Source organism: Takifugu flavidus, chromosome 11 (genome assembly GCF_003711565.1).
Source record: "Takifugu flavidus isolate HTHZ2018 chromosome 11, ASM371156v2, whole genome shotgun sequence".
NCBI classification, from domain to species: Eukaryota; Metazoa; Chordata; class Actinopteri; order Tetraodontiformes; family Tetraodontidae; genus Takifugu; species Takifugu flavidus.
Window position 1 is genome coordinate 4,436,832 of NC_079530.1, and position 21,058 is coordinate 4,457,889.

General features: G+C 44.6%; 2 protein-coding genes across 9 annotated transcripts in view; both read left to right on the forward strand.

Annotated features, from left to right (window-relative positions):
- Nucleotides 1–13,247, forward strand: part of dachc (dachshund c) — a 14,569-nt gene extending 1,322 nt beyond the window's left edge. Inside the window, exons 2-12 of one of the 4 annotated variants that reach the window (XM_057048408.1) lie at nucleotides 3,974–4,083; nucleotides 6,007–6,114; nucleotides 7,519–7,700; nucleotides 7,913–8,033; nucleotides 8,111–8,242; nucleotides 10,283–10,336; nucleotides 10,485–10,678; nucleotides 11,045–11,195; nucleotides 11,694–11,822; nucleotides 11,911–12,036; nucleotides 12,835–13,247. In XM_057048408.1, the coding sequence (XP_056904388.1) occupies nucleotides 3,974–4,083; nucleotides 6,007–6,114; nucleotides 7,519–7,700; nucleotides 7,913–8,033; nucleotides 8,111–8,242; nucleotides 10,283–10,336; nucleotides 10,485–10,678; nucleotides 11,045–11,195; nucleotides 11,694–11,822; nucleotides 11,911–12,036; nucleotides 12,835–12,872 (1,345 nt within the window). In that variant the 3' untranslated portion in view covers nucleotides 12,873–13,247. Of the gene's footprint in view, nucleotides 1–3,973; nucleotides 4,084–6,006; nucleotides 6,115–7,518; nucleotides 7,701–7,912; nucleotides 8,034–8,110; nucleotides 8,243–10,282; nucleotides 10,337–10,484; nucleotides 10,679–11,044; nucleotides 11,196–11,693; nucleotides 11,823–11,910; nucleotides 12,037–12,828 lie in introns of all 4 variants that reach the window. The other 3 variants (XM_057048409.1, XM_057048411.1, XM_057048412.1) reach the window with 3 other exon arrangements.
- Nucleotides 13,248–15,184: 1,937 nt separating this feature from the next.
- ubac2 (UBA domain containing 2) lies at nucleotides 15,185–20,191 on the forward strand. 5 transcript variants are annotated; one of them, XM_057048418.1, is made up of 10 exons: nucleotides 15,185–15,384; nucleotides 15,748–15,872; nucleotides 16,659–16,778; nucleotides 17,338–17,444; nucleotides 17,739–17,862; nucleotides 17,944–17,991; nucleotides 18,066–18,174; nucleotides 18,456–18,598; nucleotides 18,675–18,821; nucleotides 18,969–20,191. In XM_057048418.1, exons 1-10 carry the CDS (start codon nucleotides 15,354–15,356, stop codon nucleotides 19,074–19,076), a joined length of 1,062 nt encoding a protein of 353 aa, XP_056904398.1. In that variant the 5' UTR covers nucleotides 15,185–15,353; the 3' UTR covers nucleotides 19,077–20,191. The 5 variants fall into 5 exon arrangements, with proteins under 5 accessions (XP_056904398.1, XP_056904402.1, XP_056904400.1 ...); XM_057048422.1 differs by having other exon boundaries at nucleotides 18,456–18,568; XM_057048420.1 differs by having other exon boundaries at nucleotides 15,198–15,384; nucleotides 15,753–15,872.
- The last annotated feature ends 867 nt before the right edge of the window (nucleotides 20,192–21,058 follow it).

The window sequence follows — 21,058 nt, forward strand, 5'->3', positions numbered from 1 at the left end:
ATCAGGAACAGCTCTCTGCCTCCCTCTCTCATCCCTGTGCTCGCTTTCCTTCCCTAATAACTTGCTGTCTTATCATATCAACACTATTTAGCCCTGAGTATCAGAACAGAGGAGATGATTAAATGAATTCTGCTGTTTATGATGTGATTATGTAGATGAGTTGTTTTGAGGAGTCAGATGGTGACCGGCTCCATGGGTCTCCATACAGAGACCAGTCCCGATGTCTCACTGAGCTTCCAAACACATGAAGCTAGGTGGAGGGGTCACATTAACACCACCTGTCCTGGAATTCACACTTGGAAAGAGTATAGAAGTTTACAGCTTTATAACAGCAGTGCTTCTTTTTGGATGCAGGTTTCAACAACATCTTATAGAATCTGTGTCTGGTGGCTCATGCTGTTGTGTCAGGTGTTGATGCCTGCCTGCCTGCCTGCCTGCCTGCCTGCCTGCCTGCTGCCTGCCTGCCTGCTTGCTTGCCTGTCTGTCTGCCTGTCCTGTCTGTCTCCTCTGACACCACACAGCACCTCATGTTCTCTATAGAATGAATCTGTAATGGTCTTCAGTGGTTTGGAACATGGAACAGAACTTTGGGATGGGGCTACAGGTCAGCAGGTGACTGAAGGTGGAGCAGGGCAGCAGGTCTCAGCTGATTGTTCAGGAGCCCAGATACATGCTCCTCATTCCTCTAACTTTACATCCCAACAGCCTGCTTTTTTGCCTTTTTTCTCTGTAATTGTGACACACACCCACACAAACAGCCATACACACACAGACGGTCACGCTGGTGTGTTTTCTGCTAAATGACATTAGTTCCACAGAGGGAACATGGTGTGTAGAAGGCAACCTGATCCTCTGTTCTTTTCTTTTATCCTTACAAAGCAGCAGTTCTCTCTCTCTCTCTCTCTCTGTCTGTGTGTGTGTGTGTGTGTGTGGTGTGTGTGTGTGTGTGTGTGTGGTGTGTGTGTGTGTGAAGGTGGACTCTTCAAAGCTGAGCCCTACTGTCATAACTCACTGTCAAAGTCAGCAGTATTAAGATGAAGAGGAGAGCTCTTTCTCACTGTGTGTGTATGTGTGTGTGTGTCTGTGTATATCTTTGAGTCTGTGTGTCTGTGTGAGAGTGTGTGTATGTGTGAGAGTGTGTGTCTGTATGTGTTTGAGTCTGTGTCTCTGTGAGAGAGTGTGTATATGTGTGTACTGTATATGTGAATGTGTGTGTGCGCGCGCGTGTGTGCAAAGGGTTGATCAGCTCATCTTTAACCTCTACTTTTTTTTGATGTTTTATAGAGAAGAAGTGATGAGAGAGAGGGTGTCTTCATAACTTCATAACACACACACACACACACACACCACACACACCACACACACCACACACACCACACACACACACACACACACACACACACACAGCTGCTACCGATCACCACCTCAGTCTCTCAAAGCCAGTAGCTGTTTCAGTATTTTGACTCTAACACTTCCTCCTCTTTTATTATGTTTCTCTCACCGCTACCTGTTTGTGTGTAAGTGTTTTTGTGTGTGTATTAGTGAGGAACAGAGAGATCCATCATCTTTGTTTTGTTTCTGTGTCACCTGTGCTAAGCTCCAGCTGCCATGTTTGGCGTTTCATGTTTCATGTAACACACATGCTATGTAAGGAGTGCAGCCATTAAAAAACATGTGTGTGCTTGAAAGTTTGTGTATGTGTGTGCGGGTGTGTGTGTATGTGTGTACAAAGTGGTAAACTTGTCAAAATCAGACTGGTGGTGCCGTGTGCAGGAAGACTGGTTCTGCTGGAGAAGGCAAAGATTGATGCTGTGATCACCTGAAATTAAGGTCTGAAAAAAGCTGTGTGTGAGGTTGGCAGGAAGAGACCCAGGCTGGTCACAGCAAGGATCTTCTGATACCAACTCACATTCCATGGTCACCGCAGAGAGAGAGTGAGAGAGAGTGTGTGCGTCTGTGTGTATGTGTGTGTGTGTGTGAGAGAGAGAGAAAGAGTCCAGAGCATTGGCATGAGGTGGGACGTCTGGGTGAGATTTTAATTAAAGTTTGAGACAAATAGGTCATGCGCCACACACCCCCTCCTCCACACATGCACACACATGCATTATACACTCTCATATACACACATTCACACAATACACTGTTTTCTCACCCCCCTCCCCTCTCTCATTCCATCCCCTCAGCTTGATGACTTTTCCATGAAAGGCTTTTTCATTAATCCTACCTCAGGGAACTGGTGCTCTCCAATCTCACACACACTCAAAAAAACCCAAAAAACACTCATGTGCACAGCGCACACATCGACCTCCCTCTACGGGTCATTTTAATGTATCAGCACAGTTGCAGACTAAACACAAAATAAGTTCTTTGTGCCTCCTAAACTGCAACAAATACAAAGACACCAGCTCCATGTGGCCACGATTCAGACACACACACACACACACTGGCCATTAATTAGCGCATGTGAACGTCAGCCAGTAAGAAGGAAGCAGCTGCAGTAAACTCCAGATGCAGGCTTTGGTCTGTGTTCATGTTTTAACTTAACTACTCAGTCACACTCTTGATACACTCTTATTATAGTGTTGCTATTACTGTAGTGTTACATTGTTGTTACGGTGTTGGTACATGCACAAACACTACACACATACACACTCACACATACACACTCACACACATTCACTCACACACACTAAAGATTTGTAGAATTTCATTGCATTATGCAGCCTGTCTGTCATGTCCTGTAAGTATGTGTCTCGTGGTCTATAGGCCTGTGTGTGGGTGTGTGTGAGAGAGTGTGTGTGGGGTGTGCATGTATGTGTGTATGTGTGTGAGATATCTGGTGTCAGCTGTCACATCCCAGTCGGTCTTGGCCCATAATAAGAGACAATAATAACAACTCATTAAAACTGAGGGCAGGAACTGTGGAGCTCATCGGCTCATCAAATTAACCTTTGAACACACTACACACACACACACACACACACAGACACACACACACGCGCAAACAGGGTACCTGTTTCTCTCCTACAGTTAGTGACTACACAGTCTCTTTGTGGCCCCCCCAACGGTGGGTGTGTCAACAGGGGATTGGTCCTTTCTGCTGGGTAATTGATGAATTATATGCAATATGCAAATGAAGCGCCATTAATCTCTTGACTGACAGCTTTGTTTATGGGGCTTTAATGACGGCTGGATTAGATTCTAATTAAAATCTGCTTTAAGACGCCTCCACACTAGGAAGCTGCTGCTGGTGCTCCTGTTGCCGCTGCTGTTGCTGCTGCTGCCGTTGCTGCTTTGCTGCTGTTGCTGCTGCTGTCACTGCTCTGCTGCTGCTGCTGTCACCTCTCTGCTGCTATGTCTCTCTGTTTTGTCACTCTTTCCCACCATTTCAGGCTCTCTCTCCTCAGCCATCTTTGTATCTCTGTGCCAGTGTGTTTGTGAAAGGAGCTGAATTGTGCTTCTTGTCATGAAGCCTGATGTGTCCCGTGTCATTTTCCCTGTCGGGACATTCACACCATTTCGTCAGAGCCAAAGTGATGTTTGACAGCTTTTCACAGATTTCCTCTCCAACTGATGGAGCATGTCTGGCTCAATTAAAGCGTATGAATCTGCTTGTAGTCACAGCTTTTACTATGACATGGAAAAGAACAATGGGGGAAGGCTGGGAAGGGATGGAGGTGTGCAAACACATTTAATAAGCAAACAAAGGAGTAAGCTGAACAGTAATGAGGTGCTTTAGGGGAACTGCCTTTCTGCTTGCTTGTATCCACAGGGAGATCAAATTGCTGCGTCCTGCAGCATTCTTGAAACTGGTCTGGTTTCATTGTTTAGCTTGTTGACTCCTCAGCAGGTTCAGAGGTTTGTTTCTTGTGAAAAGGCCACCCATCTTTTGCTCAGCATGAATTACAGACTAATGGAGGACAGTTTTCAGACTGCTTCCTAACTAACCTCAGCTTTGGTTTTGTGTTTGCAGCTCGAGACCCGGCCGACCGCCCAAGAGGCTGCAGCCTGGGACTGAGGGCGGGACTCACCACATGTTGGCCCACGGCAGTCTGATGCATGCTGGGATCATGCCTCCTGCAGGTGACCACCCAGGCTTTGTCAAAGAACCACACACCATTCAGCTGCTCTTAATATCCCAAAATATTGAGCCTGAAAAAGTAACAAAAGTCTGATTATTTCTGTTTGATATTTAAATGAACTGTAGCTCATCGATGAGAAGGTCAAAAAGTAAGTTTAATATCTCAGTGTTTTAGAGGCAAAATAATCTGTTTTGAGATTTAGATTTTATATTTTATTTTGAAAAAGGAAGAAAAAGGAAGTTGCCTTTTAAATTAATCACACATCGATATTGTTCTCCTAAAAGTGGCTAATGATAACAGTATTTGAATAAATCTGTAGTTTAATTAGCATTTGCTACAGTGATAAGAGTGGATTAGAATAGAACAGCTGGAATAATGTGGAGGAAAGGATAGCAGCTAATCTGCTCATTACATATGGGCACCAACCCAATGTAAGCAATCCCGATTATTGCTATTATGTGCAACTGCATTGATTTACACGCTGCTCTTTCTTTGTTGGGTGGACATGAACACTTTAAAGACATTTCTGTCTGCCCATTCAGCTGGTATCACATGGTTGCTCCACTTCAGAAGAGGTGATCTCTGCCAGTTAATATTAAATCCAAATATCAACCGTCCCCATGAGAACGCCTCCCTAACTCTTAATTCCACACGCTCAGCCTTGCAAATCCACGCTGGAGTCCCTCTAAAAAGTCTGTTTTGGCTCTGGAGTAAATTATCATCATACGGTGGCTACAGAGGTTGAAATAAATGAACTCAAAATAACATATTACAATATAGCAACAATACAGCAGGAATGGAAAGACTACAAATTGGGTAGTCTGGGGAAATTTGTTGTGAGGACCAGCAAATGGCCCCAGTTTGCGAGTAAAATAAGGACTGAGGCCTCAGTAGAGTTTCTCCATTCAATATTTCCCGCCCTTTCTACTGAAGTGGAGAGATATTTTCATACAGATAGCACATTTAATAAATCCCTATCAGCCACCATGTGTGTGTGTGCGTGTGTGCGCGCGTGCGCACACGCGCATATGTGTATGCGTGTGTGTGTGAGGTAATTGTTGGCACCCTACTGCAGCTCTTCGAGTTGCCTTTGGCTTTATGCTCTTCAGTCCAGCCTGATCTTTTAATTCTCTTCCTCAAAAGAAGCCATTTTCTGTGACAGCCGCTTCCTGTCTCTGTTCAAAGGTGCTGGAGTCTGTGTGTGTGTGTGTGTTTTTAAGAGCATCATTCTCATCAACAAAAGAATCTTTTCCCACCAAAGCCGAGGCCAAGGCATCAATGTCAGTTGTGCTGATTAGAAGTCACCACATGAGAGGACAGAAGAAGACAGCGAGGAGGACGCTTGGGTGAAGATCTTTGATGTGTCCTCTTGGTCACAGCCTCTTGGCCTCTGGCTCTCAAACCTACCCACAGGCGAGGCACTGGCTTATGTCCTGCTGTGATGCTGACATTTGCAAAGGTAAAGTGAGTAAAGATTGAGGAGAACTGGAAGGAGAAGAAGAGACGAAGATAATGGCTCAGTGACAACAGCTCAGTGTCTTTCACAATTTCAGGAAATTAAGAATTACATTGTGTTTGCGTTTCCACGGTTGTATTGTCCAAGTTTAATAATTCACCGTGTTTGTCTGAATTAGTGTAAGAGATATTTAATTTTCTTTGTAGGTCAAATCAGCTTCTCCAATTCAGGCCACACAAGTGCTGCTGCATCGCTACTGGTGCTTCTAACTGGACTGGCAGCAGAAGCTAGAGCTCTGTCTCTAAGCAGAGATGCACAAATGTCTGACACACCAACCAGCTGCTGCAGCACTGGTCTCTGTCCTCCATGACAACCTCTTGCCTCCTCCTCCATCCTCCACTGGGCTCTTTGCTCTGTCTCTTATTGATTCTTTCCTTTTTCTTTTCTGTATCTGTTTCTGTGGTCCAGATCTGTCTGTCCTGGCCAAGAAGATCAAGTTGGAGACGATGGCTAGTTACGGCAGCAGCCATCATCTTGGCAGGTCCAACGGAGAGAATGGAGACAGTCCAGGACTGGGTGAGTCCTGAGTCCTCACACATACAGTAAAAATACACATGTATGTTTGGTGAGAGTCACAGAAGGATCACATGACATCCTGTAAGCTCAAACACACTCACACACGTCATATTGGAGTGTTCAGACAGAGAGAGTTTAATCATCTGGGACACAAATGCTACAAAAAGCTGCAACTGAAAAAAATCCTCCATTTGGTATCATTTTAAAGTTGTGGTCACAACATACAATCAGTCACACACACACACACACACACACACACACACACACACACACACACACACACACACAACACACACACACACACACAACCAGTCACAACAGCACATAACACGCTGTGTGTTGTGTGTCTTTCCATAGCGCCACCCACAGCCTTGTGGGCTCTTTGCAAGAGCTTTAACCACTACAAAGGCGATATATACCCACACGCACGTGCACACACCCTCACAGAAGTGCTGAGCGGGACAGCAAGCAGTCATTTCTGAATTTAACAAGATCTTCTGGGAGATGTAGCACAAGTGTTTGTTTACAGTCATGTTTGTTTGGATGATCACAAGAGAAGAACTGTGACTTTTGATGTCTTCTAATGAAGCGTGAGAAGGAACGATGGGGGGCGCTTACAGTAGGGAGCTTCAGAAACAGGGCAGCCAGCGCAGCACAGCATTCAAACTGGCTGCTGCTGGTGTTGAGCTCCTGTAGCAGCAGATGTTTGCTGGTTTCTGCTCTGGGAGACGGCGAGAGGTTAATCTGCCACCAACCCTCCATCATGATTTCATCTTATTTTCCTATTTCATCTCTCCACCTCAGCCTCTCTCCTCTCCATGTGCATCGGAGGCCAAGAGGTTTTCTTTTTTGTGGATAATGACCCAGCATGCTTTGCTGGCCCAACACCAGGACTGTCATCAGCTTCTTTTGTTCCACTTCCTGTGTTTCTTTTGTTTTTCCTTTTATGAATAGTTTTTGTCATTTCCTCCCCCAACTGCCCCATGGTTTGGTGAAGAGAAGAGCTGTAACTCCCAGTGGGGGGTCTCTCTTAAGAACAGCCCACTGGCTGGGATGAAGAGTTTGGTTTGGAGGGGTTGGATTTTGGTGGAGCCGTCTGGCCTTCTCTTCACAGTTTGGACATGATATTTGTGTCCTGTATGTGTCCACTTCTGGTCTCTGCCCTTCTACTGTCCTCCCACTCATCACGCAGATGTCCTCGCTGTGGCTCGGAAGCAGATGTCCAGGTAGTACCAACATCCAGGAGGGGGACCTATTGGGGGCCTGGTTCAGAGACTCCAGCAGACTGAGCAGAGCTGATCTTTGAAGCTGTGATGGACAAAAGAAGCGTCTTTTCTTTCGAGGACACAACAGATGTGTTCTCCTCTCCCTCAACAATTCTTTATATTCGGTTTCTTCCACCAGTTCTGGATCAGCTGCCCTTCATGATGATGTCACATCCTCTGATCCCTGCCAGTCTGGCGCCAGCCTCCGTGTCCATGACTATGAGCCAGATAAACCGCCTGAGCACGCTGGCCAGCATGGCTAACGCCGCACATCTCCACGCCAAGCCCCTCAGCAGGGCTCCTCCCACCTCCGTCATTAAGGTGAACTCAAAGGCCCATCAGCCTTGGTAGTCTGACCAGTGACCAGTTTAACAGGGAGTGGATTACTGGTCAGACTGGTGCAGCAGCTGACAACTTCATCCATACCATGGAAATAATGCTCAGACAGACAGACAGAGAGATAGAGAGACAGAGAGATAGAGAGATAGAGAGATAGAGAGATAGATAACCTTTTGTGGGACCTTGTTTTGTAGGAGCGAGTGCGCGACAGTCCGTCCCCCACCCCTTCACTGGAGGACGCTCACATGTCCTCAAACCACAGCAGCAGTGTGTCCAGTTCACCGTCTCACACAGAACCAACAGCAGAAAACACACGTATGTGCTTCAGCTGTCTGATCTACAGCCAAGAGAACTCATCAAGAACATTATATTGATACAACCTGTCCCTGCAGCCACACAGGACAGCAGCGTGTCATCAGGTCATGGTGCCATGGGACATTCTCCTGCTGTGGTCCAAGCAGCCAGAGAGTCCAGTAGTCCAGTGGAACACTGCAGAGACAACAAGAAGACCCACAACAACAGAGGTGAGGTACATTCTTATGTCTGTATCTATGGAATTATAAACCTTTATTTGCTATTTCATGCTTGATTCTGTCAGATGTGCTCTTTTTATGGACTAATTCTAGTTTGAAGTTTGTCTTAAAGTGTTGTCAGTGGAAACATCGTCTGACCTGCGTGAAGACGCATTTTAAGGGGATCTCAGTAACGGGTGGATAACCATTCGGTGTTGCCTCTTCTCTGGTTCATCGCTGCTCTTGCTTCCTGGCTTCCTACTGAGAGCAGAAGACAAATAATTCTGTGAAACAGGATCCATTAGAGCAGGAAGCGGTGTTACATTAGCGCGCCATTTGTGGGTCTGTGGCCTAATGAGCCAGGCGGCCTCCCGCGCTCTCAGCTGGACCTTATCTGCATAACGGCTGCCTCTCTGTCGTTAGGAGCTGCGTTGCCACAGTGCTGCCACGTCAGTTGTTTGGTTCTCTCTGTCAGGGAAGTTTGCATTAGCTTAATGAGGACTGCTCAAGGACAAACAGTCAGCAGAAAACCACAGTGAATTGTCTGTGGGAGCGCATGCCTGTGTTCTAGTACTGAATCCCATTATTCCGTAATCCAATGGAAACATCACAAAGACCTCCCAGCTCTGGTTTCAGACCTGTCAGGGTTCTGTCAACATATTGACAAAGCAATAAAGGCAGCAGCCACCTGAGGACATCACCTGAGTGATTGAGGTGTATGCTAATGAGTCACGTGCACGTTTGCTCCATTTTAGGCTTTTATGTTTGACCTACACAGGATGGATATTATAATGAGCTGAAAAAGGTACAGAGCAGGGCTGACAACCTACTGTATGTAAGTGTGTACGTGCATCTGTGCGCGCGCGTGTGTCTGCATTGGTTTCGGCTGTGTGTGCTGTTTCAGTGGTCTTTGAACAACATATCCAAGCAGCAGAGATCAGAGGCCATCCCTGACACCTCACTCCCTTTAACCATACATCAGCAGAATTTTATCCCCCCGCCTCCCTCTCTCTCCCTCTCTTTCTCCCTTTCTCCTGTCCTCTCTCCTCCATCGCTTCCTCGTCCACTCATGGAGAGTCTTCCCAGGCTGTAGTTCATCAGGGAGGACAGAGAGAGATGAAGTTGTGCAGAAAAGAGAAACCCAGACAGTGACCTTGGTTAGAGGGATGGCTAAATGATCAAACAAGCTGGCAGCTGTATGCATGCGCTCATGTGTATGTATATGTGTGTGTGTGTGTTGCGGTGGGGGTAAAGTAGGCGGAAAACAGTAACTCAATAAAGGATCAGTCACATCCAAGGAGCCTGGGTAGCCTACACTGCTGACTGTGCACTTCATCTGTATGTGTGTGTGTTCGTGTGTGTATGTGTCTGCCACGAGAGTGTAGTTGGATGCCCTCTGCTGAGTTTGCCAGCACCTGCTAATTACCTTTCTCTACAGAGCAATGCTTTTAGCAAGAAAGTGGGAGAAAAAAAAGATTGAGAGAGAGAGAGAGTGTGTGTGTTTGGTTGCTTCTCATCTGTGGAACACCTTGAATATGACAGTTGCTAGGAGGACATGCGACAGTCATGGTTTTGGATGAGTAACTGCTGTGGTCAGTTAAGTGGAGAAAACGGCATCATTTGTCACAGACTGAGAAATGTGTCAGGTGTCACGTGCATGCTTGTGCTCCAGCAGGCACGCGGCTCCCAGGACGTCTCCGTCTTTGGTGTCTCAGAGGATGGTCCACACACAGAGAGCAAGTGAGCGAGCAAAGGAAGGAAGCAGCTAATGTTTATGTCCCCCACAATCAGGAACACGGCCTCAGACAGATGGTTGTCCATAATGCAGCTTTTTTGCTGCTCTTTATAGGAGGAGTCCAGCTGTGATGCCTTACCAACAGGCAGAACGCTATCAAGCACATTTCCACAGCCAGACTTATGTCTTTGTTTACATGCACACAGTAATTATTGCAAACAGCCATTTAATGCTTGGATTTATTTCTGTACAAGTAATTAAATCTGTTAGTAACGTGTAAATGATTAGTTTGATCAGTGGCCGTGGCCTGTTTGCAGGATTACATCAACGTGTCCAGCTGTCAGTGGATTTCTGTGGTGGAGAGAGTAAGGGTAAGCTCTCATATATTCATATTTATACCTCAGCTCAGTGCATTGTGCTGAGCACCCTTTAAAATCCAAGCTTCTATTGTACAACTGATTTACCTGCAGACCTGCGGCGCTTCCTTAGCTCATGGAAATGTCTCTGTGTGCCCTGCAGACGCTTCTGTCACCACTCAGAGCAGCAGGGAGAGCTGTGACGGACAGGCTTACCAGAAACCCCCATCAGTCAGGGAGAACTGTGAGCGGCTGTCTTTCCCTGTGGGCCAGAAGCTCACAGCAGCTCTCCACCATGCCCCCTTCATCTTTCCTGAAGGCTTGTCCTCCATAGAGACCTTGCTCACCAACATCCAGGTGAGGCTCTACCAACTTTATCATTATGACCCTCCAGCTGGAACCGGGAGGGAAACCAGCGACTCTTTGGGATTTCCTGAAATAGTTGAGTAGAAGGCATTGGGGGCGTGTGCTGACCTGCTTCTCAGGTTTTGAATGCTTTTGTGCAGAGTCACCATGAAAGGAACAGCAGCCTCTTTATTCTCCTCTGGCTCTGCCTCATCTGTTCCTGGGAGAAATCAAAAAATTCTTCAACTGCGAGACTGAACTCTTGTTTGGTTTTTACATGATACAGAAATGAACCATCACGTGTTTTAGCTAGATATCAGATCTCTGTAGTTGGGATTCAGCCTGTGACCCGTTGATGTGTGTCTCTCTGTCTCCAAGCAGGGTCTGTTGAGGGTTGCTATAGAGAATGCACGGGTGCAAGAGAAGCAGGACCAGCTGGAGAGGACGGAGCTAAAGATGGAGCTGGTCCGAGAGAGGGAGCTGAGAGAAACGCTGGAGAGGCAGCTGAGCGTGGAGCAGAAAAACCGAGGTAGAGCTTCTGCTACAGATGTTGCTCCACAGATGTTTCAGCAGCAGCTGCTGACTGGACCGAAGCAGGACCGTAAAACTACCAAGAAACGATCCTCTCAAGCTCCACCAACAGCCTAAAACAGTTGCTTCCTTTTGGATTTACTTGGGACAATGTTTCCATTTCATCATAGATTATAATTTAGGTTTTTATATACTGTTAATAAGATATTATGAAATACAATATACATATAATATATATATAGTATACTATATAACAGATAAATCTAGCATAACTGACCCAGTATAAACAATAAGTACAAGTTTATGCACATTATTTAAATGACAATGATCAGTGATTCAATGATCAGGATTTTAATGATATTGAAATAATAATATTGATGATAGTGTTGTACCTTTATGCTGGTATTAAAATCTTTACTTTATTTTGTATTTCATAGATAAGTCTCTTAAATGCTTTGAAATGATAAAGCTTCTTTGTGTCACTTGGATGATTCAGTTCTGATCCAGAAGCGGCTGAAGAAAGAAAAGAGAAATAAGAGGAGATTACAGGAGGCTTTGGAGGAGGAGGTGAAACTCCGCGACCAGGCTGAACACACACTTCTGCACACTGCTACGACACACACAGGTACACACACAGAAAACAATGTTTTAGAACCCTAAGCTGTTCATTTGCCCTAAACTAACAATCTGCTGGATTAATAACCAAACAACAGGCCATCAGTCGTCAGCAGGCCTACACACAGACGTGACCTTAGACCTGGATGTGAGTGGCCACGATGACATCAGCGTGGACACCAAGGCACCAGGAAAAGGTTCGGATCCCCAAACCTGCTCTCTCAGTATGTAAACATGAGAACACTCCCAGAGTTTTATTGTCGAACCTTCAGAAGAGAGAAGTTTCTGCTTTCAGAAGGACGACTGGCATCCAAAGATCTTATTAAAGTTTGGAGCCTTTTCCCTCCAGTTACAGACACGACTGGTTCTGTTCACATGTTTGTAGCTTGTGCAGCATACTTAGTTTGTTCCTCTGGTCCACTAATCTTAGTCAAATTTCCTTCTCTCTTCTTGTCTCACCTTTGATCGTGGAGAAAGCTCCCGAGAAACAGCAGAAGCTAATGAAGGGTGACAGCGTCACCATGGTGATAGCTTTAATTGAGACACATATTTAAAATATTTATTCTTGCTGACGTTACTGTCCATACAGCAGGAGATTAGCGAGTGCGAGGTGGCGAGGTGCTCCGGCCCAGTGCCGTGCCAGGACCACCGGAGCAGACAGCCACGCTTGTTCTGGGCCGCTTTTAATTGAATGTCAGTGAAGCACGAAGAGAGCTGGCCACTAATTAACGTCTGCCTTAATTGTCCTCGTGACGAGTTTGTTTGGACATTATTTGCATAATTAACAGCCAGTAATAAATCATTTAAAAGGGGATTGTCTGTCAGACAGCAGGGCAGGGTGCATTTCCTCTGAGCCAGGAAGTTTTAGCTCCAAAAACAGTGATCAGAAAAATCCTCCTGTAATAATCAAGTTTGTTTGGGCTCCTGTTGGTGTGACCTTATCAAACACACTGATGACACACTCTGTGTGTGTGTGTGTGTGTGTGTGTGTGTGTGTGTGTGTGTGTGTGTCTCAGTCTCAGAAGGCAGAGTGTTCCTACAGGCTGCTGGGATGTACTGAAGACAAAGGATGAAGACAGATTCCTCACATCCACCTCGTCTGAAGCGATCTTTGGACTTGTCACTGAATCTTAGCTCGTCTTTATTCTGCTGATGTCTTTATCTGAGTTTCCTCTCAATCGACCAGTCATCAGCTCTGATTCCTGGAAGAAAATGTTTCTTTTTCTTTTTTGTTTTTCCAGACATTCATGTGACTTGTAGCAGAGCTGTATACATATATATGGTGATGGTTTTGTTATTATTATTATTATTATTATTATTATTATTATACAAAACTAAGATATTGGCATGTTGTACAGTCAGTAAATGACCCGTATTGTGGATGTTCTGTAGTAGTTTCCTAGTTTGACCGTACAAACATTGCAAATTCTTTTTATTCATTTGTGTCTGTGATTCATTGCAAACCAATGGATGATGATTATTATTATTTAATCCTATAATCATTTAATCAGGTCATTTAATCCAGATTAGTCTGACCACAGACTAACATAAAAGGTGAAAATGAAGTGACTGAAGTGACAGAGTTGGACAGGTGGAGCAGTTAATCAAAGGTTCATCTAGTTAAAGTAGAATAAAGAGTGAATGAGAAAGGTAAAAGGTTCACTAGAGTCATGAAACTGAAACATTTGAAAAGCTCAAAAGTTAAAGAATCCAACCTGATTCCACCTGAAAGTGAAATCTGCAGATTTATTCTCCAGAAAGGCAAAACAACAACAAAAAATGTCTTAAAGGAACATCAACGTTCAGCTGTCAACCTGGAAAAGTGAAACCACAGGAGACCTTCTGGTGATTCTTCTCACAAACTTTCTTTTATTGTCTTGGGTAAGGGTTAGCCGGTTTGGGTCAGGGTCAGGATTAGAGTTAGCCTGTTAGGGTTCAGGTTAGCCTGTTTGATATATATTTTGTAGGAAGATCAGCAGCACAAAAACATTTGAGAGAAATTAGTTGCTTGAACACAAATGAGCTGATGAGTGTTGGCCATCTTTAATGAACACGAGAGTCAGCTTTTCTGATGACCACCTCAGATGCAGACACACGGACACAAACACACACACACACACATCCCTCCCTCACTGTGGTATTGTCCTGCCGAGAGATGTGTAATGGAAAAGATAAATGGGGGATAGAGCTGAGGTGACAGGATTGAGCCTGTGTGTGTGTGTGTGTGTGTGTGTGTGTGTGTGTGTGTGTGATTCACAGCAGACCAGCAAACCATCTGCCCATGTCCTCTTAATGAACAAAGCAAACAGCAGGAGTCAAGGCTGTCTCTAAATCTGTAGTCTTTTATTGATAAACAGACAGACAGACACACACACACACAGATACATCCACAGTGTTCAATCTGATTATCTTTGATTGAGAACAGGGGCAGGGGAACCCTTTTCGGCCTCACTCCCACATCGGTGACAGAGAAGGTCTGAAACACAATTAGCAAGCTGTTCCTGAGCTCTGCTTTGTAGTCACATCCAACCACAAGCAGCCAAATAGACTGAATTGGTGGGAACTAACCAATGGGAACTAACACGCCATTGCATCTGTGGATGATGGGAAATGCAACACGATTAGACAGATGTTGCCACATCTTATCAGATGGACTCTCAGTTCTGGGCAAGCTCAACAGCACAGGAAGATACATACACACACACGCACATGCACGCACACACACAGAAATGCGCGGCTGGATGGATCCATGTGGAGATTTGGTCTGTGTGTGATATGATCCTAAAAGCATGAGACCAAAACCACATGAAAACATGATTCATCTGGACATCGTTCAGCCACTGTCAAGCTCAAGGATAATTCATTCTTAACAAAACTTCACAAGGCAGTGTTTAAGCCATAGGGACTGTCACAAATATACACAACCTCTGGAAAATGGTTCATACGCTGCTCACATCATTCAAGGAAATAAAGCCTCAGTTCTATAAAGGTCCGGCAGAGAGTATGGATGGACTGGATGACTGTGACCTGGATGAATGGAACCTACATGGATGCTTTGAGCAAAACTTTTTTTATAACAGTATTCGTGCAAAGTGTAAGGAACAGACACAGAATGGTTTTATGTGTAAGACACAACAACAATTAAAATAATAGCTAGAAGAAGAGGAAGACTAGCGCTAGTGCTGAGGTCAATAACATGTTCAATTTTAAAAAATCTATATATATCCAAGGCTTTTTTACCATTAGATTTGATTTAGAGGCATTTAGAGGCAAAAGTAAAAAAAAAAAAAAAGCCATTAGGAAGAATAATTGATCATTATTATTCATTTGGCGGCGCCACAGCGCCTCCACCAGGATATTTTCGATATTGTCACACAACTCGGCGAAACGTCCTTTTTGGCTTTTGCGGCTTCTGTAGCGTTTCCCGTTCCCTTCGTTCTCTACCACTCACAGCGTGGCTACTCTTCTACCCTAAGTATTAATTCTGTACCCATTTGACTCACAGTCTTCTTCTGGACCCTGTCTCATCTCTGTGGATGTCATGTTTACCTCCACGGGCTCTCGTGGCCTGTGTAAGTATTTATCTCCCGTCTTATTTTCATCGGCTAGCTTAGCTATCTGGAGTTAGCTTCCCGCTGTCAGTCGACAAATTCAGTCAACTACTGTCGTTTTTAGCTGCACTAGTTAATAAGCCAAAGAGCACCTTTGTTGCTGTTATATACTTATCGAAGATAGCGGTGTGTCAGAGTTCATTACAAATCTGTCTTGTTCAAATGAGACTTTAAGCTCACCAAGTACTGTTGATATAATAGTAAAGATCCTGGTTTTGGTTAAAATTATTCCCCAATTTAACCGGTTCTCCCACTTCTGCAGACCTTTGAAGAAAGCCAGAGTAATTTGGTTGTGAAGTATGTTGTTGTGTGTTTAATGGCCAGACAAGGCTCCTCTGTCCAAAGGCCTTCTGTTGCTTCTGAACGGGCTGACGGTCATCTTCGCCCTCCTGCCACAGCACCAAAATGTGTTCACGTACAACCTGCAGGCTGTTCGGCAGCAACACCAGGTATGATCCATCTAGGGGGTCTAAAGCTGGTATATGCAGCTCTACTGATGCCCTCTTCTCACAAACGTAAAGGTAGTGATGCAAACACAGTGTAACCCGACAATGAAAATCACCTGACTATCTGATGAGTGGAGTTATCCATTATTCAAGCAATCATGTGATGACACAATGTGATACGATTTATCAGACAGTTGTTATCTGACAAGGAGAAATTGGGAGGAAATGCCAAAATTTTCCCTTCAGTACTCTGTCTTTGTGCACGTGTCCCTGTTGGAGCGTTAATGAAGGACTGGAGCAGCATGGTGCCTGTTTTGTCCATCAGCTCCCACATTAGGACGACTGATGCTGAGATTGAAGATGCGTTTAACAGGACAAATCTGAGTCTTAGGTCACTACACACATACAGAAGAAATCCCATAAATGTGATGAAACATGCAGACCGGGATTTTGTGATTTTCATTTTTCTAACATGCTTGTAAACACTCCAGACCCGAGTGTTACAGTAATCGGATTACTCCCACTACCCAATGATGACACAAGCTGAGAGTTGAGTCCGAGCTGATAAAACAGAGGTTCAGATTTCACACCTCTGCTCTGAATGGATCATGGCCTCTGTTTCATACTCCACTCACCTGACTGCTGCAGTGGTTACTGGAAATACTGATTCTGTTTCCTGTCATCCTCTCATGTGGTTTAACATTGATACCTTGCTCTTGCTGTTTTGCCAATACCAAGTGAATTATTTCACCCACCACCTGTGGTGTGTGTCTGGTGGTCTCCTTACAGGTGTGGAGGCTCTTGTGTGGCAGGCTGGTGTGTCTGGATGTGAAGGATGCCTTCTGCAGTAGTCTGCTCATCTACAACTTCAGAGTCTTTGAGAGAAGATTTGGCACCAGGAAATTCGCTGTAAGTATGTAAGCTGCTGAGAGCAGAGCCCTCACTCCATTGTAAATAGCTCAGATTATTCAGTTTGAAAACACGTTATTTCTAATAACCTGTATTATAACTGGATAATAACCTGTATCTGGTTATAACGCATGAAGAGCCGTAGTAATGATTGAAGCTGGCACCTCCAAGCATGTTGAGTAATCCAGGAAGTCTTTCTGTTCTTTTGGTCATTATATAGTTTCAGAGTGAACTGTCTTAATCTCTAAATTATCTGCAGTTTTATCTACTAAACCTGAATACGATCTTAAAACTGTTGTTGATAAAAATGAATCAAAGCTCTTATGTTATTGACATCACTGTGCTGCTACAAAAGCACCTTCTGGCTCTGCTGAAATCACTGCTATTTTTCAGGGGTGAGATAGAATAAACTGATATACTGTGCAGATGAATTCTCCAGAAATGAACCTTTTGCTGAACCAGTTTGCTGCTTCAGAGCTCCACAAAGCTTCCTGTGACCATCACAAGTAAAGATTACAAGTCTTCTGCTCAGTCGTTTAGACCTCTGTCATGTTTCCAGTCCTTCCTGTTGGGCTGCTGGTGTCTCTCTGCACTGCTGGATGTCCTGCTGGTCCAGGTTTTACACATCCTCTTTGAATATGAAGTAAAGGAACTTCCTCCAGGATTGTGAGTATTTTGGAAACCATAGAAGTCAATTGACTTAAAATGCCTTTTATTTTTTCACGAACTGCTTTTCTGACCGTGTTTTGATGCTAGCATTGGAAAATGAGTATCCTGGTCCATTCCGGGTAGTTTTTGAGTAAATTTCCAAACTTGCCCTTGAGCCTATTTTAAAATAAAGCAATCCTTCCTCACCTCCGTGCTTATGTGCATTCACGTCCATTCTACGATCGTAACACTAAAGAAATTATTTAATCACAGTAGTTTCAAACCTTTAAAGATTGTGTTTTTTTCTTGCAGGCTGGCCCCAGTCTTCTCTTTCTTTGTGCCTTTCTACCTGTTAATTCCCAGAATGCCTGTAACACAGGTCTTGGGACAGATCCACATCACTAACAAGTCTCTGGTCTATGTAGTAGGCCTGCAGGTTAGTATTGTGTTGGGATGAATGGCACTAAATTAATTTCCCTTCTCCTTTAATGAATGAAAGGGTCCATTTCTCTTCCAGCTGCTGACTTCCAGTCCTTTTATGTGGCTTCTTGCTTTGAGCGGACTGGTAAGCAGGCTGTTGTCTTAAATAGAGCAGAGGTTTGGGCGGTTGATGACCGACTGTCTCCGTTGTGTTTTCAGATCTCTGGAGCTCTGTACCACTCCAACGTTCTCTGGTTACAGAAGCTCCTCTTTGTACCCATGTGGATGTCTCATGTGGGACACTGTCTTCTGGAGCCGCTATTCTCATGTGAGTAAACCCTGATCACGCTTACCAGCCTGGTCTCATTCTGACCAAACACACTGGAGAGGAAGATGTCGAGCAGCCAGTTAAACTGTTTCAACAAAGGAGCTGCAGAACTGTATATTTTTGCTGGTGCAGCATAGCTCATACATCAGTGATCTGTGAATGGCAATGGGAATATTCATAATCAGCCAGTTCTACATGATGCATGATGGAAATATTCATAATCAGCCAGTTCTACATGACGCCTGCTGATTTTGGCTTCTGAAGTATGTGTTGTTGCCAAGGCTCCAAGCCCAGTGAGGAGGCACCCCTGGGGATGGGCGCCACTCTGGAAATCCAGAGGCAACAAAGGATGGACTTGCTCGACCAGCAGATGCTCTTGGCTCATTACAGCGAGGCAAGAAGGAACCCCAGAAATCAGCCACAGGTACATGGCCCATGTGCCCCATCACCAATGAACAAGGGCAACAAGCCCAGACTCAAAAGTTTTCCATTTTGTGCAGCCTGGCTTTTTACACTGGACCAGATTATTCCCCTCCCTGAGACACAGAGGACACAATCGCCCGCTGGCACAACCCCTCCCCCAGGGCCAGACACCTGCGTCCACACAGCCCCCACTGTTGGACAACTCTGTGATTGCAGAAGAGCAGGTATTCTCCACTCACGCTTTATTCTCTTGATATTGTTTCGCATAAATAAGCAGAATGAAGTGCTGCTAGCATCTGTCTGCCTGCGCAGCTGCAGGGCAGCCTTGTCAGGTAATTGACATATGATGATCATCAACTGATCCCTGGCAGGTTGCGAGGCTGGTGGAAATGGGCTTTTCCAGAATCGATGCCCTGGAGGCCCTCAGAGCTTCAAACAATGACATCAATGTGGCAACCAACTTTTTGTTACAACACTGAGGAAGCAGTGGGAGAGAGACACAGAGGGAGAGGAAAGAGCAAAGCTCCAGAGTCCAGTGGAGATGTGGACAGACTTTTGTAAAGGTACTGTGGCAGGTGGAACACAGCTTCTAAAAATGTGCCTGGCTAAGCGACCAGCACCGGCTGATTAACACCCAGAGGACAGCTGCCGTGTGAGATGGGTGGGCGTAAACTGGACCTGACAAACTCCCAGGATGTCCTCTTAAAATATATACAGAAACCAGATGGGTCAGGACTCCCATCGCAGTGTAGGAGGAAGAGCAGGCTCCCCAGTGCAGAAAGTCCTTCAGAGCAGAGCGAATGATGAAGCAGACAAATCAGACAAAGTGTCCTTCATCATGTTCTACCAGTTGGACCAGCATCTCCAGCTAAATTGCTTCTGAAAGATAAATTATTGATTGCAAAGTGTGCACATCAGTTGTGAGGGTGGCTCAGTAGATTCACCGTGACCAGTGAGATTTAGTACAGGAAGACACAACTGGAAAACCTGTTAGATGCTGATGCAAAGGTCTCAGGTCACCTGTAGGAGTGACGATGGAGTCCACTCTAACAGTACACCACATTATTGTTCTTTCTCTATGTTGATGGTGTGTAACCGTAGCCACTGGTCTGATTTCTCCACCGCTGATTGATGACCAATGCTCATCCCCCTCTAAGGTGAGATGGCTGTGTCTTTTTCAGCTCAGTCATGTCCTGTTGGTTTCCTTCGCAACTGTATCTGCTCAGCCTCAAGCTGTGATTTATTAGCTTTTATCTGTGCTACCACATGCATGTGGCATTTCATCTGAAAGAAAGAAGGTATTTATTATGCAATAACAGAGATGAATGACTGTACTGGCAAAAAATATGTATATAAACATGTAATAGTGATAAATATTGCAGCCACTATGTATTGATGTCAAAGACAGATGCTAGTTTTCTATTTGGTTTATAATAAGATCTACAAAATATGATTAGAGGTGATTCTGTAACCATTTGTATTTTAAGGGTTATAATGTGTGATGGGCAAGTTGCCTCATGGTCAACTTTGATGACATAAATCATTTTCATCTCTGGAATAAATCCAATTGTACATGTGTACGAGGTATATTGGCCACATTGTGTCTGTTCTTCCTGCTTTTATTGCATGTTTAATTGGCAACACCATTGAATTTTCTGGGTTACTGTGTAGTTATTAAACCTGTTGCATCAAGATGTGCCAGCATTAAATATAAATAAGCCTTAAAGTAAAAGTGGAGTATGGCCCCATTTTCCAGCAGAGAATTGAACTGTTGTAATTAAGTAGCTTTCAATCATCACGTGAACGTGATGCAGTGGTCCACGGTGTTCACATTCTTACCCAGGTGCCATAAGCCTCCAATTTCTCTCACACTCTCTCCCTCTCCCGGAATCCACACACCTGCTGTAGTTCACTCTCTGGTCACTAAGTGGAGATATTGCACCTTGTCGCCAAGTTTTCAGTCAGCACCCGGTCACGCCTACAGGCCACGCCCACCTGCTCTGACGCTTCTTCCCACTTCAGAAAGACTTTCCATCTCTAAGGTACATCTGAAGCAGCAGCCATGTTTTATGTTCAGCTCTTCAGGGTCTTCTGGTGCTGTCAACCCTGTCAAATCCATTCCAGCTTTTTCTTTGACAAGCGCTTCATATTTAAGCCCTCACCTTTGGCCTCACAAATACTTCCAGAAAATAGCTTCAGAACTCTAAAACTACTAAAATAGTATTGAGCTAATTGGCTTGTAAAGCAAGAAGCGATACCCCAAACATTTTGAAAAATAGGGCGAATGTGATGTTCTTGATCAGTCTAATTGAAAACAGTGCAAAAATAGTTTTACATAATTAAAAGTATATAGTTTCATTTAACCTATTATTTAAAATGATTACATGAAAATCATATTAATAGAAATTTCATATGGCTCAATGCTGGTTGATGCAGCTCTAACATGTATAATGGGTGAGGT